Source organism: Pundamilia nyererei, unplaced genomic scaffold (assembly GCF_000239375.1).
Source record: "Pundamilia nyererei isolate P.nyererei 1_Seehausen unplaced genomic scaffold, PunNye1.0 scaffold00002, whole genome shotgun sequence".
Classification (NCBI taxonomy): Eukaryota; Metazoa; Chordata; class Actinopteri; order Cichliformes; family Cichlidae; genus Pundamilia; species Pundamilia nyererei.
The window spans coordinates 10,089,008-10,108,846 of NW_005187403.1; the positions used below are offsets into that span (position 1 = coordinate 10,089,008).

At 41.8% G+C, this 19,839-nt stretch overlaps 2 protein-coding genes and 1 long non-coding RNA gene across 4 annotated transcripts; 2 read left to right on the top strand and 1 right to left on the bottom strand.

The window, feature by feature from the left end:
- On the top strand, window positions 1–3,347 carry prdm12a (PR domain containing 12a). Its single transcript, XM_005720479.1, has 5 exons — window positions 1–381; window positions 1,802–1,992; window positions 2,108–2,263; window positions 2,482–2,596; window positions 2,725–3,347. The coding sequence occupies exons 1-5, from the start codon at window positions 156–158 to the stop codon at window positions 3,168–3,170; spliced, it is 1,134 nt and encodes a 377-aa protein (XP_005720536.1). The 5' UTR covers window positions 1–155; the 3' UTR covers window positions 3,171–3,347.
- A 1,748-nt stretch (window positions 3,348–5,095) lies between these two features.
- Window positions 5,096–6,101, bottom strand: LOC102205741 (uncharacterized). The gene is made up of 3 exons (XR_311394.1): window positions 5,882–6,101; window positions 5,479–5,568; window positions 5,096–5,390 (listed from the first exon to the last, which is right to left on the bottom strand). It is a non-coding gene; the product is annotated as an uncharacterized LOC102205741 (long non-coding RNA).
- Window positions 6,102–7,392: 1,291 nt separating this feature from the next.
- On the top strand, window positions 7,393–17,800 carry fbxw5 (F-box and WD repeat domain containing 5). 2 transcript variants are annotated; one of them, XM_005720480.1, is made up of 11 exons: window positions 7,393–7,496; window positions 9,315–9,510; window positions 9,602–9,759; window positions 10,528–10,711; window positions 11,139–11,287; window positions 12,179–12,514; window positions 12,608–12,788; window positions 12,876–13,023; window positions 13,108–13,320; window positions 14,587–14,900; window positions 17,741–17,800. In XM_005720480.1, the coding sequence occupies exons 2-10, from the start codon at window positions 9,324–9,326 to the stop codon at window positions 14,858–14,860; spliced, it is 1,830 nt and encodes a 609-aa protein (XP_005720537.1). In that variant the 5' UTR covers window positions 7,393–7,496; window positions 9,315–9,323; the 3' UTR covers window positions 14,861–14,900; window positions 17,741–17,800. The 2 variants fall into 2 exon arrangements, with proteins under 2 accessions (XP_005720537.1, XP_013765698.1); XM_013910244.1 differs by lacking the exon at window positions 17,741–17,800 and having other exon boundaries at window positions 14,587–15,215.
- Window positions 17,801–19,839: the final 2,039 nt, after the last annotated feature.

Genomic DNA, 19,839 nt, shown 5'->3' on the forward strand with positions numbered 1-19,839 from the left:
AGCAGAGAGAGGGGCGGACTGAAGAGCAGCTCCCTGTGTGTCCACTTCTTCTTCTCCTTCTTCTCCTCCGCTCGCTGCAGCTTCACTTATCATCATTTCTGGGTTGATTTTTCCCCTCCTCGCTCTTTGTGTTTTTTTTTAACTCGTCTTACAACATGGGCTCCGTGCTACCCACCGACGCTTTGGCTCTAAAATCTGGATTTAAGTGTCCCAGTCGCTCGCTGTCGGACGTGATCACATCGGACATCCTGCACAGTTTCCTGTACGGCAGGTGGAGGAACGTGCTGGGCGAACACCTGGCGGAGGAGCGGCAGGGCAGCACCGGCAGCAGCCCCAAGACCGCCTTTACCGCCGAAGTCTTGGCTCAGTCCTTCGCTGGAGGTAGGCTGAGCTGCTGATGCTCTACTATTTCATTCAAATGTTTACCCACACTGCAGTGCGGGTTTGTGTTTTTTTTTTTAATGCAGATTGGTTTGTTTTCGTTACACCAGGTTGTGCGTAAAAGGTCCCCTTGATTTGGGGACACATGTCCTACACCTTTATGGCTGTAGGACACATTTTTGGAAGTATTTGATCAAATCATCTTTCTTCGTTAATCAAAGCCGACAATAAAACTTTGTATTTTTTCCCCCATAGATTTTCTCTCTCTCAAAATTCTCATTTATTTTCATCGCTATAAACACGGACCTGTTACTGGCCTTCTACAGCGCTTACGTCCTAAACTTTCCCTGACTCCTCGCTGCTTTCCACGTTTTCTCCCAATTTTTTTCTGCTTTTATTTCGACCCATTTAACGCGTTAACCCTTCCCCAGCTCCGAGACCTCGCGCTGGAGGCTTGTTAGGCGTGTAACTGAAAGACGCGGAGCATTAAATTCATTTGGTTAACTTTGTGCTTGACCTGGGAAAGTTTCCACTTAAACCTCGCGGAGTGAAAGGTTTCCTTTCTTTAAGATGTCCCCGGGTTTTTCTTTTTCTTTCTTTTTCTTTTTTTATCCTGCATTCATCAATCTCCGGACAGTCTCTTTTCCTCTCTTGGCAGCTATGGGGCTCCGGAGCCTTTCTCTTTCTCTCTCCTTAAAAGATTTGCTGTTCCTCACATAATGCACCGTGAAGGCTAAATCTAATGCTATTCATTGCATGTCAACCATCTAATCGCCTTTCCATTTTTTTGTTGCAGAAATTCCTGAGGCTTTTAACAAGTCCGCGTTTCATTCAGTGCAAATTTATTGCTACAAAGTTCTTAAAAGGATAATGAATTTGGAATTAGCCGTTTCTTTTCCAGTAAACTTTAATGAATATCACATCTGAAGCATGACAAATTGTTGGACCCTGCGCAATAGAGGACCATTTAACCCCTATTCGGACGGGATTTTTTTTTTTTGCCAGCCGAGTAATAAAAAAAATCTTTGATTTTGACATTAAAGAAGCACGATTTTCTTTTTTTCCTCCCTCCTTTCTGTTGCGGATGAAAATGCTTTCCGAGAGGCTTTTGCACAACAAAAAGTTTCAATTCAGCCAGATAATCGAATTAAACGGAGGATGAGGTGTAGCTTAATATTTCGTGACTAAAATAAGATCCAGTTCATTTGCTGCTTTAAGGACTTTTTTCCAGCAAAGCTTTGGTGCTGAACGTCTCCCGACCACAGTGATCTGGCTCCCATGCCCTTTAACTGACACAAAGATTCATAGTACGCGGTATCATCTAAACTGACCAGCTGCTCTCAGTATTTTAACTTCCTTATAAAAAAAACAACACAACAAAACAAAACATTCTCACGTTTCTTCCTCTTTATATTCGTAGAGGTGCAGAAGCTGTCCAGCCTGGTGCTGCCCAGTGAGGTGATCATCGCCCAGAGCTCGATCCCCGGTGAGGGTCTGGGCATCTTCTCGAAGACCTGGATCAAAGCCGGCACCGAGATGGGCCCATTCACAGGGAGGCTCCTGTCCCCTGAACACGTGGACCTATTCAAAAACAACAATCTCATGTGGGAGGTGAGCTTCTAACTTCATTTGTTCTTCCCGCAGCCTGATGAGGCCCGTGTTATCCAAATTCCTTAGTCGGACTCTTTATAAATTTCTCCCACTTATTATTGCCTTGTGCGCTCAGGTGTTCAACGAAGACGGCACAGTGCGTTATTTCATCGACGCCAGTCAGGAGGATCAGCGCAGCTGGATGACTTACATCAAGTGTGCCCGGAATGAGCAGGAGCAAAACCTGGAGGTGGTGCAGATCGGCAGCAGCATCTTCTACAAGGCCGTGGAGGTGAGGACGCACTTAGGTTCAGTCCAGATAGCAGCTGTAACATGCCCATGGCATTAAAATACCTCTAAGCGTGTAAAATGCAGGTGCCACCTGCTGGCTAGAATAAGAACTTAACCCGTGATTTCTTTCTTTGTCATTTGCATCATTCACAGAGCAACTAATCGAAATTTCACGATGTCTAACTGATATTTTTTTTTATCTCGCCTTTTCCCTCTCAGACCATCCCGCCAGACCAAGAGCTGCTTGTCTGGTATGGAAACACTCAGAACACGTTCCTGGGAATCCCTGGAGTTCCCGGAACCGAAGAAGAACACCAGAAGAAAGGCAGAAATGGTGAGAAGCAGGTTTTATTTCACTGTGAATGAAAAAGGAGCTACTTAAAAAAAAAAAAATCACGGTAACCACGTGAAACTCGAGCTGAAAAGGTTTTCAAACATCTCCTGCTTTTTTTTTCTCCCCAGATGACTCCCACCCCTGTGACGGCCCTTCCTCGTGCTCCCCCTCCTCCTCCTCCTCCTCCGCCACCCCCTCTTCATCCACGGGTCGGATGCGCTGCGTCATCTGCCACCGCGGCTTCAACTCCCGCAGCAACCTGCGCTCGCACATGCGCATTCACACTCTGGACAAGCCCTTCGTCTGTCGCTTCTGCAACCGGCGCTTCAGCCAGTCGTCCACTCTGCGCAACCACGTGCGCCTGCACACCGGCGAGCGGCCCTACAAGTGCCACGTGTGCCAGAGCGCGTACTCCCAGCTGGCGGGCCTCCGGGCGCACCAGAAGAGCGCACGGCACAAACCAGTGGCTGCCGGAGCCGATGCGTCCTCCCAGGTGTCCCCTCCTCCCCCACAAATGACAGCCGTACCCCACCAGATGCCCCTGGTGCACCACATCCCAACCATGGTGCTATGATGACGGAAACACTGGAAGGACTGCCAGGCAGGACGACGTTGCACTTTAGATTAGAGCCGATTAGAGCAAAGGGTGCTCAGTGAAAGGAAAACACGAGTCGAGGTGACGGTGAAAGCATTTCTCGCCTAATTTGTTTTTGCGTGTTTCTTTTTGTCAGAAATCATGCTTTAATTTTTGTGTTTTGGGAGATGAAAGAAAGAGAGAAAAGACAACCCATATTTCGTTTTTATATCATTTGTTATCAGTGATTCTGTGCGTAATCCTTAAATCTAATTGATATGTTTGCATCAAATCCTCACCAGCTCAGGTGTAAAGTACCATCACAGATGTGTACAGTCATGTGAAACAAAGGGATGTACATGGTTTCCGCTGCATTGTTCCACACTGTAAACTAAAATAGTCACTTTAACGTTGTACAGACTGGGTACTTTGGAGAGTTAGGTAATTATATAAAAAATGGAATTGTATGCTACTGTACATGTGAATGTAAATACATTTGTGCTTTCTTCTATTCTAAATAAATGATATGATATTGCATGTGGTGGTGTTTCAGTTATTTTCATACATTAGTTCATCATTAACCATATGCCCAAGTTTTATTATCATATGTAAAAGCATCATGTTTCCCTGGACGGTTAGATTCTTTCTTTACTTTCTACAACTGATCCAAATATTTAAAGGAAAGTCAACATATAAAATAGAAACATAGAATAAATGATATTGGTTTGAGTCCTCTCCCTATCGTCAGCATGCAGGAGAAGAATTTAGTGAATTAAATCAGTGAAGTTGTTCTTCTGAAATGTTGCGTGTGCCTCAGGATTAAGCTTTTTTGGCTGTGTCTGTGTCTCTGGGTTTCGGAGTGTTTGTTGCCCATGTGTTTGTTTGTTTTTTAAAATACATATAAATGGAGGCAAAAAGGGATGAAACATAATGTTCAAAAACGTAGATGCTTCTCTAGCTCATTGGCTCATCATTTTTGGCCTGGACTTGTAATAATCTTTGCATCATAACAATTATTATAAGTAGTTAGATGGGCATCTAAGGAGCTTGGAAAGAAAGCGACCGGAGTTCTTTCAGTTTCTTGAAGACGTTTCACCTCTCAGCCAAGAAGCTTCTTCAATTCTAAAACCAAATGGTGGAGAGCCCCTGGTGTTTAATCCCCAGTGGAAGTTGTCCCTTAAGATTGTCAATGACCCACTATTGATCATTTGCCTCATCATGGTCAGTTACCAGAAGATGAGGTGCTGAATTTTAACAATAAAAAGTTAATATGCAGTGTACAGTATCAAAGTACTGACCGACATGGATACTTTAACATATTTGGTGTAATCCCATTAACAAGTAGTTGGCGTGTTTTTATGATCAGTGCATATTTCCTGCGTTGCCATGGTGTTTTCATAAACCTTGGAAATATTTTTATAATCCTGCACGCTCAGCAGACTGATCCCCAACAAGTTCTACAGCCTGAAACAGTTTCTTCCACAGGATGGCGCCAGAGACACTAGAGAGAAGAGATGGTTTCACAAAAAGGTCATTTTGTGTGTTTTTTATGTGCTATCTTTGCTCATATTGGTAAATAGACTGTAGGGGTTATATGATTGTCTGTTACTGTAACTCCTGTGTGCTCTCTATTATAACCAGTCCAGTCCTTTTTGGCCACTTCAGATATTTTTATACGACTGTTATTTTATATTTGTTGCATTTTCTGCCCCACTCTTGGCCAGATCTCTCTAGAAAAAGACAATTTTTATGTCAGTGACACTTTTTAGCTCGATAAATAAAAGTCACTTTACTGAAAACTGATTGCAGCCTCGCTTTGTACGAGCAATCGTCGTTCTTCTTTTCTTTTCGTTTCTTTTTTTTTGGCAAATACTGGAAATCACTACTTTACTGGAAACACACCAGGAAATACAAAATGAAACATCCTGCACAACTCTTTATTGGTTAAAGTCATGATGTGACATGATGACCTGACTGATGCTGCTGTATTTGTCAGCTGTCAGACATTATCCAGCTTCCCAAACAGGAGTTTTTAGATAAGTCATCATTATAACAAGCACAGAGCAACACAGAGTCAGACCAGAGCGGAGATTAAACACTTTGCAGGGTGTCCGGGTGGAGAAAATGTGGCTGTCGTTCCTCTCCGCACCGCTGAGAGGAATTAGGAAGGCTTTTGACTGGATGTCGCTGCATCATCAGACACTGTCCACACTTGCTTTCCTGGAGAACGAGGTAAGTAACAGCATGTTTAGGACAACTCTGCAGATTATTGTTCTGAAATGATACCATGTTACCCAATGATGAACACCTTTACACTTGTATGCCTCTCCTGATGATGTCCCGTCCTTTGCTGAGGAGCAACAGCAAGACACGACCCAGGCAGCCACATTGTGCAGCGCTAAATAAAGACAGAAACTTTATCTGTCTGTTATCTGTTGCAGCATTAGCCTAGCCTCTTCTGCTGAGATAATGGTGCAGCAGGTAAACTGATCCCTATCAGGTGTAACATATGCCATTAACACATTCACCCAGGATGCATGTCAATGTTTTACGTCTTTATTTCATTAAAAAAATAAAACAGCGGTGAAAATGTTGCTTATCTAAACAAAAATAAATGCATTACTCACATTATTTAATTAATAAATATATTCAATAATAAATCTTTATGTTTAAAACTTTAGGAAAAAATCTAGGGAAATTTAAAATCTTACCAGAACATATCAGTCACAGCATGGCTCCACGTCAGTGTTTTCTTCACCGGTCAGTCTTGTCTCAGATCTTGTGTAGCTGGTCAGTAGTCAGTGTTATATGTGCAGTGACAGTGCCAACCTAATGACTCAGCTATTTTTCAGTCACACAGGCTTCAGTACACAACTGGGGTGTCAGTTTACCACGAGCCACCACTCCTGTTACTGCCCTTCATTTCTCCATTGTCTGCTTACTTCATGGGCAAGAAAAGAAAATGAGATAATTTACTGATGCTAATAAAATGGCTTTTTATAGGGGTGGTGTATATTTTTACACTCATATGAAAAAAAGTTTTCCATCAGCTTTTTCTTAATTTTCCATCCAACGTCACCATGTCAACATAAATCTTAGAGCTGAAACGAGGTTGGAGAAATAAAGTAAACAGTTTATTTTATGAGTTTTCTTTTTGCATTTCTCTTTTTGCATTCATCAAAACAATCACATTATTTGTGTATGTCTGTTTGTGTGTGTTGCATCACTTTACATAAAAAAAAACATAAACAAGAGTAAAAAACTACCCAAAAATGTGTTATATCTATTAGCAGAAACTGAGTTTTCTTCTCTGTCTCTCATCTAACTAAACATATCAAATTCAGAGTTGGAGATGATGATGATGATGATGATGATATGAGTCATAAAATATCCTAAGTGTAAATGCTGAACAGGCCGAGTTAACTTTGTTGAAGTTACTTTTATGTCTTAAGGAAGGAGACAAAAGATTTTGCATCGATTGGTTAGACAGAGGGATCGAGCTGGAAAGGATTAGCAGCAGCTTTGCGTGATTAAAGAAAGAAAGAGAGAAAAGTGTGTGTCAGGAAGGTGGAAGGAGGACTTTGAGGAGTTGATGAACGGTCACAGCAGATGGAAGAGAGCATGGAGAGGTGAAGGTATCCTCTGGAGAGAAGAGGAATAAAAGTCAGTCGAAGCAAAACCGAATACATGTGTGCGAATGAGCAGGAGACAGTGGTGAAGAAAAAAGGTGGAGGTGGGTGGAGACGAGTGTCAGGGTTGACTTGTGACTGATAGATAGCAGCAAGCAAAGGCTTACAAGATGACAGTGAGACCTGAGATGTTAAGATTAGAGAGGAGTATCTCAGCGGGTTGGGGGGTTTGGAGACACAATTAGAAAGACAAGGCTGACATGTGCAGAGGATGTTAATGATGAAGCTGCCAAACAAAAGAGGACGACCACAGAAGGGGAACATACAGAGGTTTGGTGTGACATAACAGGATACTAGAGTGATGCAGATGATCAGCTGTGGCGACCCCTAAAGGGAGAAGCTGAAAGAAGAAGAAAACGATTATGCAGTTAAATAAAATAGAGTTGCTTTAGTAATCTCAATATGACACAACATTTATTCTTTATCTTTACTTTTGACTTTTAAATCAATTTTTCCGAACTCTTCTGTCGGACTGCATACGTTAAAGTTCCTCTGTGTGTGTATCGATTATTCTGCCATCTATTAGTAGCGTCTGTCCGCCTCGTAGCTGCTGCAGGATTGTTGTCATTTTCTGTGGCTAGCGTTTAGCGCTGGCTAGCCGTTGGATTTTTCTCTCCAACATACTCTGATCCAGCAGGTGGGTTGTGTCATTAAACCTGTATGAAGCGAGGCTCTTTAAATTAGTCAACGAAAGCTTTTAGTTGTAAAATTAGCAGCTAGCAGTCAATATTGAGTGTTGCCGGGCGCAGCTAAAAGTTGAAAACAAATGTCAGCTAACAGCTAGCTGCATTCTTAATAAGTTAGCTCGCTTAAAGCTAGCTACATAGTCTTCTGCTGTAGCTGAAAACGAAACTCTTTTCCAATTTAGACTGGCAAACAAATACAAACGTTTACTACTTAAAACGTATTTCTACAGATGTCCGGTTTGTGAGGAGGAAGGCTAGACTGGTTTGATTTCACTGTAAACATAGTACCCGACATAAAATGTCCATGTTAGGTCATCGTTTCACGACGGTCCCTCACGGAAGAGCTGGGGACGTTTACTCCAAAGTTGGAGAGGGTGTCGATCACATTTTTAAAAACTCAGTTCACGTAAAATTTTCCGTTTTGCACTTTTGTGATGTAAGGAAATGCCACGCTAACATGGCCCTGTTCCAGCTGCTGTGAACAGGACTCGACATGTCAGCTCTCCCTTCCTTTCAAAATTCTGCAAATAAAGCAGGTTTTAAGGATGAGGGCAGGTCGTAGGTTCACTGACATCATGATGATGTCTTTAATGGGCCGCTGTCTTTGCGCTGCAACAGCTGTCAACAGCTGTCTGGCTTCAGATAATCTCATTAATGGTGGAGCCACAAAAATATGCAGCACCCTGACTGGTTATTTTATTTTAAAAGTGTAGCTGAAATTTTCATTATAATTGAGCTGAAATGAACAGAAAACGCTAATGCTAGAAGCTGGATCTGTATTTGTTCTTTACAGCTCGTGCAATAAATAATAAAAATAGAATTTCAGTCATATCTCAACTGACTGGAGTCAGAATAGGAGTTAATCTCATGGAGCCTGAGTGATGTCTTTATTTTACATTGTGTGTTTTATAAAGCAGTGAATGAGGTTTTTTATCCTTGGTTGAATCTCAACCAAAATACAGCAAATAGAATATAAAATGCAATATACTCACATGGATAACATAAAAAGGATTATAAATGTGCAGTCATAAAAATATTTGTTTGGACAGCTTTAATTTGGAGTTGAAAGAAGCTCACAGAAACTGTCCAGTTTCCTTCCTGGCTTAAAATGGGCTTTTGGAGTTAGACCACATAGATAAGCGTGATTGGTCAAGATAAAGTTGCAATTCTGTACATTTTCCTGCCATTTCTGACCATTTAATGATCAAAAATATATTTTAAGTTTACTTTACGGACGTGTAGACTGTTGAGGGTGTACCCCATCTCTTACCTCTTGGGAAATACTCCACAAACCTCATTTAAAGTGCTTAAAAATGTATTTTTTAAATCATTGTCCTTGTGGTTTTTCTCTGGCCAAAACCTCTTTGCTATTAGTCAGAGAATGGCTTATATTCAGATGAAACCCTGAGATATAATATTGCTGCTAATTTTTCTAACAACAACAGGGACTAATTAATCATCATCACCTAATATGTAGCAGTCCGGGAATCCATCAGCTAATTTTTCCCTCTGGAGACAATGGTCAATATTTCCGGGCCAGAGATATCTGAGACAAGACTTCCTGTTTTGATGATTTCGAGATGCACATCGACAAATGAGTTCCCTATTTTGGTATCCTAGCAGATTTTTTATTTTTTTTAAACCTGAATGCAGACACAGACTGCTCAAACACAAAGCCAAAAAGCTTCATAAAAAGTTGGCTCTTTTATACTTTGTGCCTGAAACCTTTGCACAGCACTATACTATACCCGTGTGTGCGTGTTACTCAGGATGTTAGGATGGAGTGTGGCCCAGTTCTGCCGGACAGCCTGGTGTTGGAGATCTTTCTGCGTCTGCCCCATGATGCTGTGCTGAGAGCTGGTCTGACCTGCCGACAGTGGCTGGCTGTCTCCAGAGATGAGTTCCTGTGGAGGGAGCTGTTCTACAGCTACTACCGCATTCCCCGCTTGGTACCCCGGCACCCTGGTAAATATCTTTATTATTTATTTGTTTCTGAGAGGAATTTAGTTACTGCTGAAATGTTCTCTCATTAATTCCAAAACCTGCCTGTGTGCAGCGGCTGTATCGTGGTACAGGGAGTTCAAGCGTCTGTTTGACTGCATCCCCTGTGTGGAGGTTCAAACTCTGAGAGAGCACACCGACCAAGTCCTTCACCTGGCTTTCTCTCATCGGGGTCACCGCTTCTCCTCCTGCTCAAAAGACTGTACTGTTAAGGTAAGATATGCTGCTGAGGTTTCTTATTGTCTATGGAGGACAAGGGGACACTTTTACTCAATTTTAGGTATTTTACTCATCTGGGGGGGTTGTTGCAGAAGATCAGTGGCAACTTGCACAAACAGTGCAAACAGAGTAAGGGAAAATGTCTGACTACCTGTGCAGCAATGTCTTGCTGTCCAAATACATAGTGAGTATTACTCCAGGCCATAAAGTGCAAAGTATGCAGCAGTGCTCGCGGAAATTAGTGGACAACCAATGGCACAACTGAAGTACTCAATACCATCACGCAAAGAAAAAAATAAAGTGTTGAGAGGACGAATAGAAGTGTAGTGGAGAGTCATGATTCCTGCTCAATCATCCAGCGCTTCCCACTGAAAACGCTTCATCCAGATGAACAGAGTCAACTTTCTGGGACAAAATCTTTCTATTTTTTGGTTAAATACTGTTCGTAGAGTCGTGATTAATTAGAAAAAAAATTCTTATTTGTCTAACAGTGATCAGTGTCATCTGTGACTGCAGTGGTTCAAGGAAAATGATGAGTAGTGTCAAAAAGTTTCGTGCTCTAAGAAGTTTTTATAGAAATGGTGATGCTGAAAGCTTGCATAGGCCATTTTTTATTTCTCACAGAATATTACCAAGAATAGACGAGGGACTTGCTAAATATTCAGCCCTGTGAGCAAAACCGATAGTGGCGTTGGTTTCTCTAAAGTCTTATCAATATCCATCCTGCACATTCTCTCACATCTTCTCTCTTCCTGTGTGCAGCTATGGGACACTGAGCGGCCAGATGGTAATATCTCCTTGGTGCACAGCTCCAGCATGCGGCAGTTTAACTGGGGCTACACCCAGTTCTCCCAGTTCAACGCTGATGACAGCCTGCTGCTCGTCTCGGGTGTCTACCTGGGACCACACCACTCGTCATCAGGAGAAATCGCTGTCATCAGTCTAGGTAGGAACCATGACATACTCCGAATTGCTTTTGAAACCTCATGAACATCATTAAATAGCTTGATTTGATTTACATAGTTCAGGCTCAAAGAAGGAAAAAATACTTTTTTTAAATTTTGCGATTAATAATTACATTTCTGAATGAACTTCCATGTTAAATGCCATTTTTGGTCACATTTTATGGTGTAAGAGCCTTCACCCAACTTCATTATCCAACTCTCCAACTATGAGGTTATGCTCAGGGTTACTCATCGAACTGACAAGTCATTTAAAACGTCACGTGCTAGTCTAAGCTGCATTTGTTCATTAACCCCTTAGCAGTCCAATTAGTCCCCTAAACCATCCAATGTACCGTGGGCGGTACGTCCGACTGCTAACAGGTTAACGTGTTCTCTGTGACGCTCTCCCCATTCGATGCGTTGCTACAGAAAATTACACGCTGTTGTCGCGGGTCCGGAACAAGCCCTATGATGTCTTTGGCTGCTGGCTGAATGAGACCCACCTGATATCTGGAAACCTGCACTGGATAGGCAACATGACATCCTGCTCTGTGCTCTGGCTCAATAAAGCCTTCCAGGTGAGACCATAGACTGTAGCCTTGATATTATTATTATAAAATCTGCCATGCAGTTATCATAAAGGAGGAAATGAGCAATATGTGTAGTCGAGTGGAAAATGTGTGTTTCCCCTGATTTAACCTATTTTCACTGTCAACATGTGAGTCTAACTAGAGTGTGTTTGCACAGGTAGAAAGCAACTAATTGTAAGATGCGTTTGAGATCATGAAAAGCCCTCAAAGACAGCTTACATTAGTCTAGGAAATTAAAAACATATACACGCTTAAATGATAATAAAACACATAAAACCACTAAACTGTAAAAACTGATCAATAGATTGTAGACTAAGGCCATGTCATAATGAACGGTTCTGAATACATGGGATTTATGGTCCGGAGATCCGGTGTAGGCATATCCCAAAGTTTTGGGGCAGAGAAACTAAAGGCTCAGGTTATGAAAGTGAGGAGGAGGATCTAGAAAACAGGATCTTGTGTGTTATCAAGTAGGTGCTTACATGACCGTGAGCGGAAAAACCTCCCAACAGCTGAGAAAACAAAGATTGCATCCACACATTAGTAGAAAGGTGGTGTTATTTTTCTTTTTCAGTATCAAAGACTGTTGGTGAGGTATTAATCCATTTGGTTTCTTTCAATAACTCTGAGAAATTTGGTTTGTTTTCTTTTTTTCAAAGCAGCAGACTGTAAACATTTGTTTCTATTTAATTTTAATATGGCAGTGCTCTGTGGGTTTGCTCTTGTTTTGGAGCACAGACTCACACATCTCTAAAATCTTGCGTATATTCAGCAAATTCAATAAAATCGAGGAGCTCGTGGTTATGAATATATGTGAGCATGTGCAGCGGTGGGTTTCCAGGGGAAAAACAAAAAATAAACGTTCCTTTTCTGCAACAGGATATCGAATCGGAGAACGTCAACGTGGTCAAGCGCCTTTTCAAGATCCAGAACATCAACGCCAGCACCATTCGCACGGTGATGGTGGCCCACTGTCGGCGGCACGATAACCCGGACTTGCTGTTGGACTATGAAGCTCAGTCTCAGGCCCGAAGGCAGAAGGGGCAGCAGCAGCACCACCACCAGCCTCTCCTCTTTGACTTGGCAACGTCCGGTAGCGAGGAAGAAGAGGAGCAAGAAGAGGAGGAAGAGTGCCAGAGGGGAGCGAGAAGTCACGGCCTCCCCAGTCCTCGTCTCCCTCAGCCGACCATGTCGGGACTGGAGCACGTTATACATGTAAAGAATCTGTTTGGCTTTTGTTTTGGTTTTTTTAGCTTTTTCATTTTTTAAATTCAATTTCTTTTGTTGCACTTTCCTTCTTCCTCCCAGAGCCGAAAAAACGTGGGGCAGAAGGAGCTGGAGATTGAGACCCAGGTGGCTCAGTTGATGGGCAGAGCCTACACGAAGCCCCCTGACCCCAGCCTCACTGAGCCGTCCGAGTCTGGGGAAGAAGACAAAACGTACTTACTCTTCACCACCGGCAGCCTTACATACTCCCCTCACCAGATAGGTAACAAAGTTATTCAGCAACGCTGCGATATTTTCTCAAAATTGTGCCAACCCTCTCTCACCTGGAAGCTCCTTTTTCACTTTCCAGGCATTAAGCGAATCAGGCCTGAACAGATGACCACTTCGGGGCCTGTTCTCGGCGAAGAGCGAAGTTCAGACGAGTTCTTTGATTCCCTGGATCATGTTATTGATATCCACGGTCACATCATTGGCATGGGCCTTTCTCCAGACCACAGGTAATCAAATGAGAAACATTTGAGCTTATTTGATCCTGTATCAGCTTTTTAGTTTAACATCACTTCTCCTCTGTCATTGGTCAGATACCTGTATGTTAATAGCCGGGCTTGGCCAGCTGGATGTGTGATCTCAGACCCCATGTCTCCGCCCCCCATCGCCGAGGAGATCGACCTGCACGTGATTGACCTGAAGAGTTTGAGAGAGGAGAGAAGAAGCCTGCGCGCTCATCGAGCTTTCACACCCAACGATGAGTGCTTCTTCATCTTCCTGGACGTCAGCAGAGACTTTGTTGCCAGGTGTGTTTGTTATTTTATTCCTCAGACACAGAAGTTTTTCACACTTGAGCCACTCTCCACTGGGCAACGGAAAAGGAAGCGATACTGCAGTGTTGGGTAAACGTGCTCACCATTTCACTGCTCAGGATGTAAGAAATTCCCTTTTTTCGTTTTGGCACAGTGCGTCACAGTGTGTCAGTTGTACATGACGTTATTTCTAGTAACAGGGGTGTGTCAGAAGTTAAAACAGTAATCAGACAGCTCGTTTGAATGAAGACGCTGCTTTCGGATGTTGAGGTTTACACTCAGGACGTGTCAGTCGTGAGTTTGAGCAAAAAGAAAACAATGAAGCAGAAACAAAATCTTCCCTCGAAACCGAGAAGAATCTGTTCAGTATGATGGGTGCTGTAATGAAGAGATTTTCCACTTACTGTCCATATTATTCCCCCACTACTTATATAAAAACAAATATTTCCCATGGCATGTGAAGATTTTTGTTGAGAGTGACAAGGATAGAAGGACAGCTCGGATTGAGCTGGTTTGGATATGTACGGAGGAGAGATGGTGGGCATAACGGACAGTAGATGTTGAAGAGTTGCCAGGCAGGAAGAAAAGAGGTAGACCAAAGGTTCATAGATGCAGTGAAGTGTAGATCCACAGCCGATATATCAGCAAGTTTGATTTGCTTCAGATTTCTCACCAGATAGAAACCCACAACTGAGACTCGGTTGGTGTCTCCTCCTAGTCCCAAACTGGTGATCTTTTGCATTTTAGGGAAATACGATACCGCATACTGTACCATACTACACGATACTATCGCAGGTTTATTTGTAAAGCACTTGAAACCAACCACATGGACCAAAGTGGTGTACAGAAGAATAAATAAAAGACAAAAAAACCTAGTAGATGAACACAAATGAAATAAAATGTGTTCATAGATAAATATTAATAATCATATGCTGTTGTTTTAAGGGGTTTGTGGGCTGTGATTGTATGTTTATGTCTGAATAACTCAAATTCTGAACTCTGGTTTAATAGAAATATGTATAACACAGTTTTGTTAAACTCACTATTCACGATTTATTTGATTGAAACGTTGATGAGGTAAAAGCGCTGCGTAACCACACACAGCTCCAGCTTCACAGGGGACTACCTTGATCTATTTCAAAGTAAAGTAAACGTATTCATGTGTTTGTCAGTTTTCATTGATATTCACTGCAAATGTTTACACACTAAATCAAACGCTCGGTAACCGCTCTGACTTACCCTCCAATCTCCCACCTGTAGTGGAGCCGAGGACAAGCACGGCTACATCTGGGACCGTCACTACAACATCTGTCTGGCGCGTCTGGCACACGACGATGTGGTGAACTCGGTGGCGTTCAGCCCCGCCGACCAGGAGCTGCTGCTGTCCGCCAGCGACGACTCCACCATCAAGGTGTGGCGTTCGCCGCGAATGATCCGCCTCGCGCAGGCCTCCGCCCGGCCGCCCAGACCACGCAGCCTCCTGCCGTCCTGGCTGAGCCGCAGCAAGAACTCCTGCATCAACGGAAAACCATGAGTCAGGCTGGAAAACACTTGAAGCGGGAGGGGGAAGCATGGTGAGGAAAGTCTGATCTTTTTCCTTTGTGGTATGAATATATACACACTCCATGTATGTGTACAGCGTGGGCACGCACAGTCTGTTGTTTTCGCTTGAGCTCACGGTGTCGTGACCTAAAGCAGTGACTGATTCAGCTGACAGGAAACGATAGCGGCTCAGACACAAGGGGGCGCTGTTGTGCCAGCAGAACTGACTGCAGACAGAAATAATACGCACAGGTAGAGATGTAGAGAGTGTAGAGCTGTCTCCTAAACACAGATGCCCAAAAACTGCTCCCCTGAAAGATGGTTGTTCTCCTTTTTTTTTCTTTTTTTTCTTTAAAAAAAAAATCAGTAAAGTTGCGTCCGAACAGTTTGGACTCCTGGATGTGACGTACACATGTATACAAAGGTCCTGCTCCTTTAGGGCAAAGTGCAACTGAGAATAAGCTGAGAAATGTTCGTTTTCCTATCAGCGGCTGTATCCAATTGACGTCTCGAGTTAAAAGTTCCTCATAAACGCTTTTCTCAAAGATTTTATAAAAGAGTATAAAACGAAAAGGGAAAAGGAGTTTGAGCTGCATTTAATGTGGTCTGCTTTTTTTGTTTGTTTGTTTGTTTTTTGTCTGTGCCCGGGAAATGATTCATCACTATTCTATTAAATGTAGAATTACTGAGCAGTTTAATATAAGAGGAACCGCTGGCTGTGAAGAAGAGTTGTTTGTGTAGCTGAGTGTTTATTGGATCTGTATAATATAAAAATGTATTTAAACCCTTTTCATTCATTAGCATCACAACGCTGCACCCTTTATTTTGCAGAATTTTGTTAATTAATTTTGCTTTTCTTATTTAGCAACATATTGTGTCCCCCCTCTGGAGAAAGAAACTTTACAAGTAGAGCCTTTTTAGGCAATTACCTAAATCGGGGATGTCAAATTCATTTTATGCTGTGGGCCACTTTGATCTGAAGAGAACCAGAGCAGTAAAAACATTTAAGTAAACCTTTAATCCCTGACATTCAACACTACATGATCGTTTTTCTACATGATAAATGTGTAAAATTGCAGAAAAAGTGGTAGCACGTTGCCCAGACTGTCCTGTATTTATAAAACGTAAAGGTTTTGTTAATTACTCTTTTGTTAAACTGTGGACCCACGTTTTTTTTTTTTTTGGTTGATAGTGTAAAAACAGGAATCTGTTACTTAACTGCTTTGGTGTGGTATGAATGGGGGAGGTCTGTGTGAGTCAAAAAAGCTGCAAAACTTATGAAAATACAGTAAAAATTTCCAAATCTATGCAATCTTTTCCAAAGCCGTCCATTGAAGTCTTTGCCGGGCCCATTATGGTCCTCAGGCCTTATGTTTGACACCCCGACCTCGAGCTCCAATTGGTCCTGTGGATTTTAAATGAAAGCCGCCGTTCTCCAGTTTGTCCACAGACTGCTGAACAGTGCTGTAGTGTATAGATAACTAATGTATCTCCTTAAGGATTAGAAGGCAGTGTTAATCTTTATTTTAATGTGGCACACATGTAACTTTTAATGTCACTCTTTTTTTTTTTTTTAAACATTAATATGCTGTAATAAAGATATTCAGTGGATTTCATGTTGTAACTTACGTTGCGTACCAGTGCCACAGACTTTTACCCAAAGCAAAGCAATAATGAGTTTCATGGACCTTTCAGGTTGCACAAGTGGCGCCTATTACTTGAAATTAAATTCAGTTTAGAAATGCTTAAAAATATTTTGACTAATTTTATTAGTCTTTTTTTGGTAAGTTGACAAGAAACAACAGATTAAAAACACTTCCACAGAAACAGAAAGTTTAAAGGACTGAAGACAAATTGTGTCGAAATGTCTGTTGGTATTTACATCATACTTTAAGTCTCCTTTGAGGTGCTTTTGCTGGTAAACACAAAGCAAAACAAAAAGTAACGCATGGTTACAGCTACAGTTCAACCAGCACAAAGGTACTTTACTGGCTTCTTATTTACATTTCCACGCAGATGCCTGTTTAAAGAGGACGTGACTGATTTTAAAACATGGCTTTAATTATGATTGGGCGACTGTTTCACTTGTTGACTTTTCAGAATCCCCTGTGAATCCGACACTTGAACAAGCAGGTTTCATTCAACTGAACAGTGTTTTGTTTTTTTCCCCCCATGTTTTTAAATTTGTTTAAAAAGTCACAAACTTTCTCCTTTTTTCCCCCCCGAGCTCCCCTTTCACTTCCTCCTCATCACACTGTCATGTTTTGCCAATGTTTGCTTCCTCATGATCATTTTTTTCCAGCTTGTGTTCTTTTCAAAACCTCCAGGTTAATAAAGCGCATGCCCTGCAAATCCAGAAAACTGAACATGTGTCAGACTGATATTCTTTTCTGCCAATAAAATGTTGCTTTCTTGTGCAGTTTTTGATTAAAAGTTTTGAAAAGAGAGCTCAATGCATGCTTAGCCTTATTGTTATTGCCTGTTTGCAAGTATTTGTCAGTTAATGAAGTTTAGAAATCGACCCTGAGCGCTCTATTGGTGCAGTTTGAGTTTTCTCCAGTATCAGAGTCAAATCTAAAAATAGACACATACTACACAGGCATATTTTTAGCTTCTGTGTGAATTACATTTTCCATCAAAGTGTCAATGCCGCTTACTAATAGTCATGTAGGGGGAAAAAAGTACATCCCTGGTAACTGTTGTCTCTATTTTTGACATTTTTAGACATTTTATTTTTGATACAGCACCTACAGCACAGATAAAGATGATATATGTGAACCATACAGCAGGGAAATTTAGTTTTTTTTTTTTTTAGTAATTCATGAAATAATTTTATCCTGTGCATCTGAACTTGTATTGCCCACCTTTTCAGACAGCACTGGACTTCTTGCACATTACCTACAGGAGCTGCGTCATGCCCCGAAGCCCCCGGCGCACAACTCTTCTGCTGATGCCGCAGGAGGTTTGGAGCTCAGCAGAGAGTTGGTGACTTTTCTGTGATTTTTGCACCTCAGTCCTCAGCAGACCCGTGCTCTTTGACTTTGCGTGGTCTGCCACTTCATGGTTGAGTTGCTGTGGTTCCTAAATGCTTCCACTTTTCAGTAACACGACTTATAGTCAATTGCAGAGTATCTAGGAGGGGAGAAATTGCACCGACTTGTTGCCTTAGAGCATCACCCTTGAATTCAGTATGATCTTTAGAAAGACTCATTCATTTTTGACAGATGTTTGTAAAGGCAGACTGATCGGCTGGGTTTTTGATTTTCTTTATCTGAGGTGATGGGACTGAAAAGAGCAGAATTAAAATAGCACAGTCTTTAAATATTTCATCACCTATCTATAATATCATCTAAAAACTGGAGAAATCTTTTATGCATAAAGGGTCCTGCATGATTTGGAGCAACACCAGTTTTTACACATCTAGGATCCTACGTATATCAGACAAGAACCAGAAAGAGCCCAGTAGCTGGTCTGCTCGCTTCCAGATGTTGACAGAAGAGGGGATGTTGTTGCCATCAAATTCAAAATGAGCTCATGTTTTTCATGCAACAATAAAATGTCTGTTTAAACATTTAATATTTTTTTATGCTCTATGATGAATTAAAAAAAATGAGTTAATGAGATTTACAAAGTCACCGCATTCTGTATTTATTTAAATTTCACACAGTGTTGCAGATTTTTTAGAATTCGGTATATTTAGATATTTGACAGCAAAGTGTCGCAACTTTACTTTGGACTACATCTCTAAAACATTTAAACTAGAACAGTTTCTAGTTCCGTGGATTTGTGATAAGTAAGGGGCTTTACTTTTGTACGGTTTCAGTTTTGTGTCATTTGTTTAGCACTCACTCTTGGTCACCATCTAAGAAACGATACACGATAACTCTGGGTGAGAACAGAAGCATCAACCAAAGTGTATCAGTTATAGCTGTGTGTAGGTTAGTGGATCAACAGTTACCGGCAATAACTAATTTCAGTTATAAGGGGGCTCGAAAAAAATAAAAATAGGTCAAAAACATGGCACAGCTGCACTTGTTGTGATATCATCTGGTGACCTCACAGCCTCTGACTTTGAAGATTAGATTAGAAAGTGCGTCACCATCTAAATACTTGAGAATCTAACCCAGGGGCTTTCAGAAGAAAGATTTTCATTCCTCACGTAGTCATCGATCACACGTGCGCCGTCCCTCTGGCAGGTTCTTTCCAACCACATTTATCTCAACCATGATGAGGCATTTCCACAGCCTCAGTGAAGACCATCACTGGCATGTATAATGAGTCATTTTGTGTTCTTCTATCATACTAGTGGGGTTTCATTTTTAGTGAACATGCTTTGTGTGGTGAAGCTGATGTGACTGACATGAAACCTAAAAAGTGGCTGAAACATGGTTTAAATGGACTGGTTAAAGTAAAGGGGTTGCAGTTCTGGTTTTATTTGTAATTCAGCACACTGACATGCTACACATTAACACAGTCAACATTTTCAGTTTTCACCAATGTTAGCCTGAGGTACAAAGGCATTGCTGAGGCTGCTGGGAAGCAGAGTGGTCTTAAATTTCATAATCCAAGTGAAACATTTCACTCGTTCTTAGGAATTTGTTCAGTGAGCTCAGTACCTTCAGATCTACAAGGTCTGAGTGGAAGAGGTTGTTATTAAACTGTCATACACTTACATTGGAAACTCTTTGGACCTCTATTAGAGCCTCACAGAAGTCAAAGGTGCAACAACAGGACAGCTGTGCACACTGCTTCTGCTGATTTGGGCATTCACCAAAGCAGGCTTTGTGTTTCTTTGCAAGGCAGGAAGGCCGGCATATGTTTTGCTAAACAGGCTACTTAAACTTGGTTTTATGTTCACACTCTGCCCTAAAACGAATAAAAGTTCACACATTTCCCATCATTTAAAGCGCCTCCTTGACGACAGAATGGGCTGACGAGCACTTTGGATATCAAACCTTTTATATGTGAAAT

Coding starts and splice junctions, on each gene's coding strand:
- prdm12a (XM_005720479.1), top strand. CDS start 156: ATGGGCTCCGTGCTACCCACCGACGCTTTGGCTCTAAAATCTGGATTT. Junction 2,264..2,481: donor TCTTCTACAAGGCCGTGGAG/GTGAGGACGCAC, acceptor TTTCCCTCTCAG/ACCATCCCGCCAGACCAAGA. Junction 2,597..2,724: donor CCAGAAGAAAGGCAGAAATG/GTGAGAAGCAGG, acceptor TTTTCTCCCCAG/ATGACTCCCACCCCTGTGAC.
- fbxw5 (XM_005720480.1), top strand. CDS start 9,324: ATGGAGTGTGGCCCAGTTCTGCCGGACAGCCTGGTGTTGGAGATCTTT. Junction 10,712..11,138: donor AATCGCTGTCATCAGTCTAG/GTAGGAACCATG, acceptor GCGTTGCTACAG/AAAATTACACGCTGTTGTCG. Junction 11,288..12,178: donor GGCTCAATAAAGCCTTCCAG/GTGAGACCATAG, acceptor TTTCTGCAACAG/GATATCGAATCGGAGAACGT.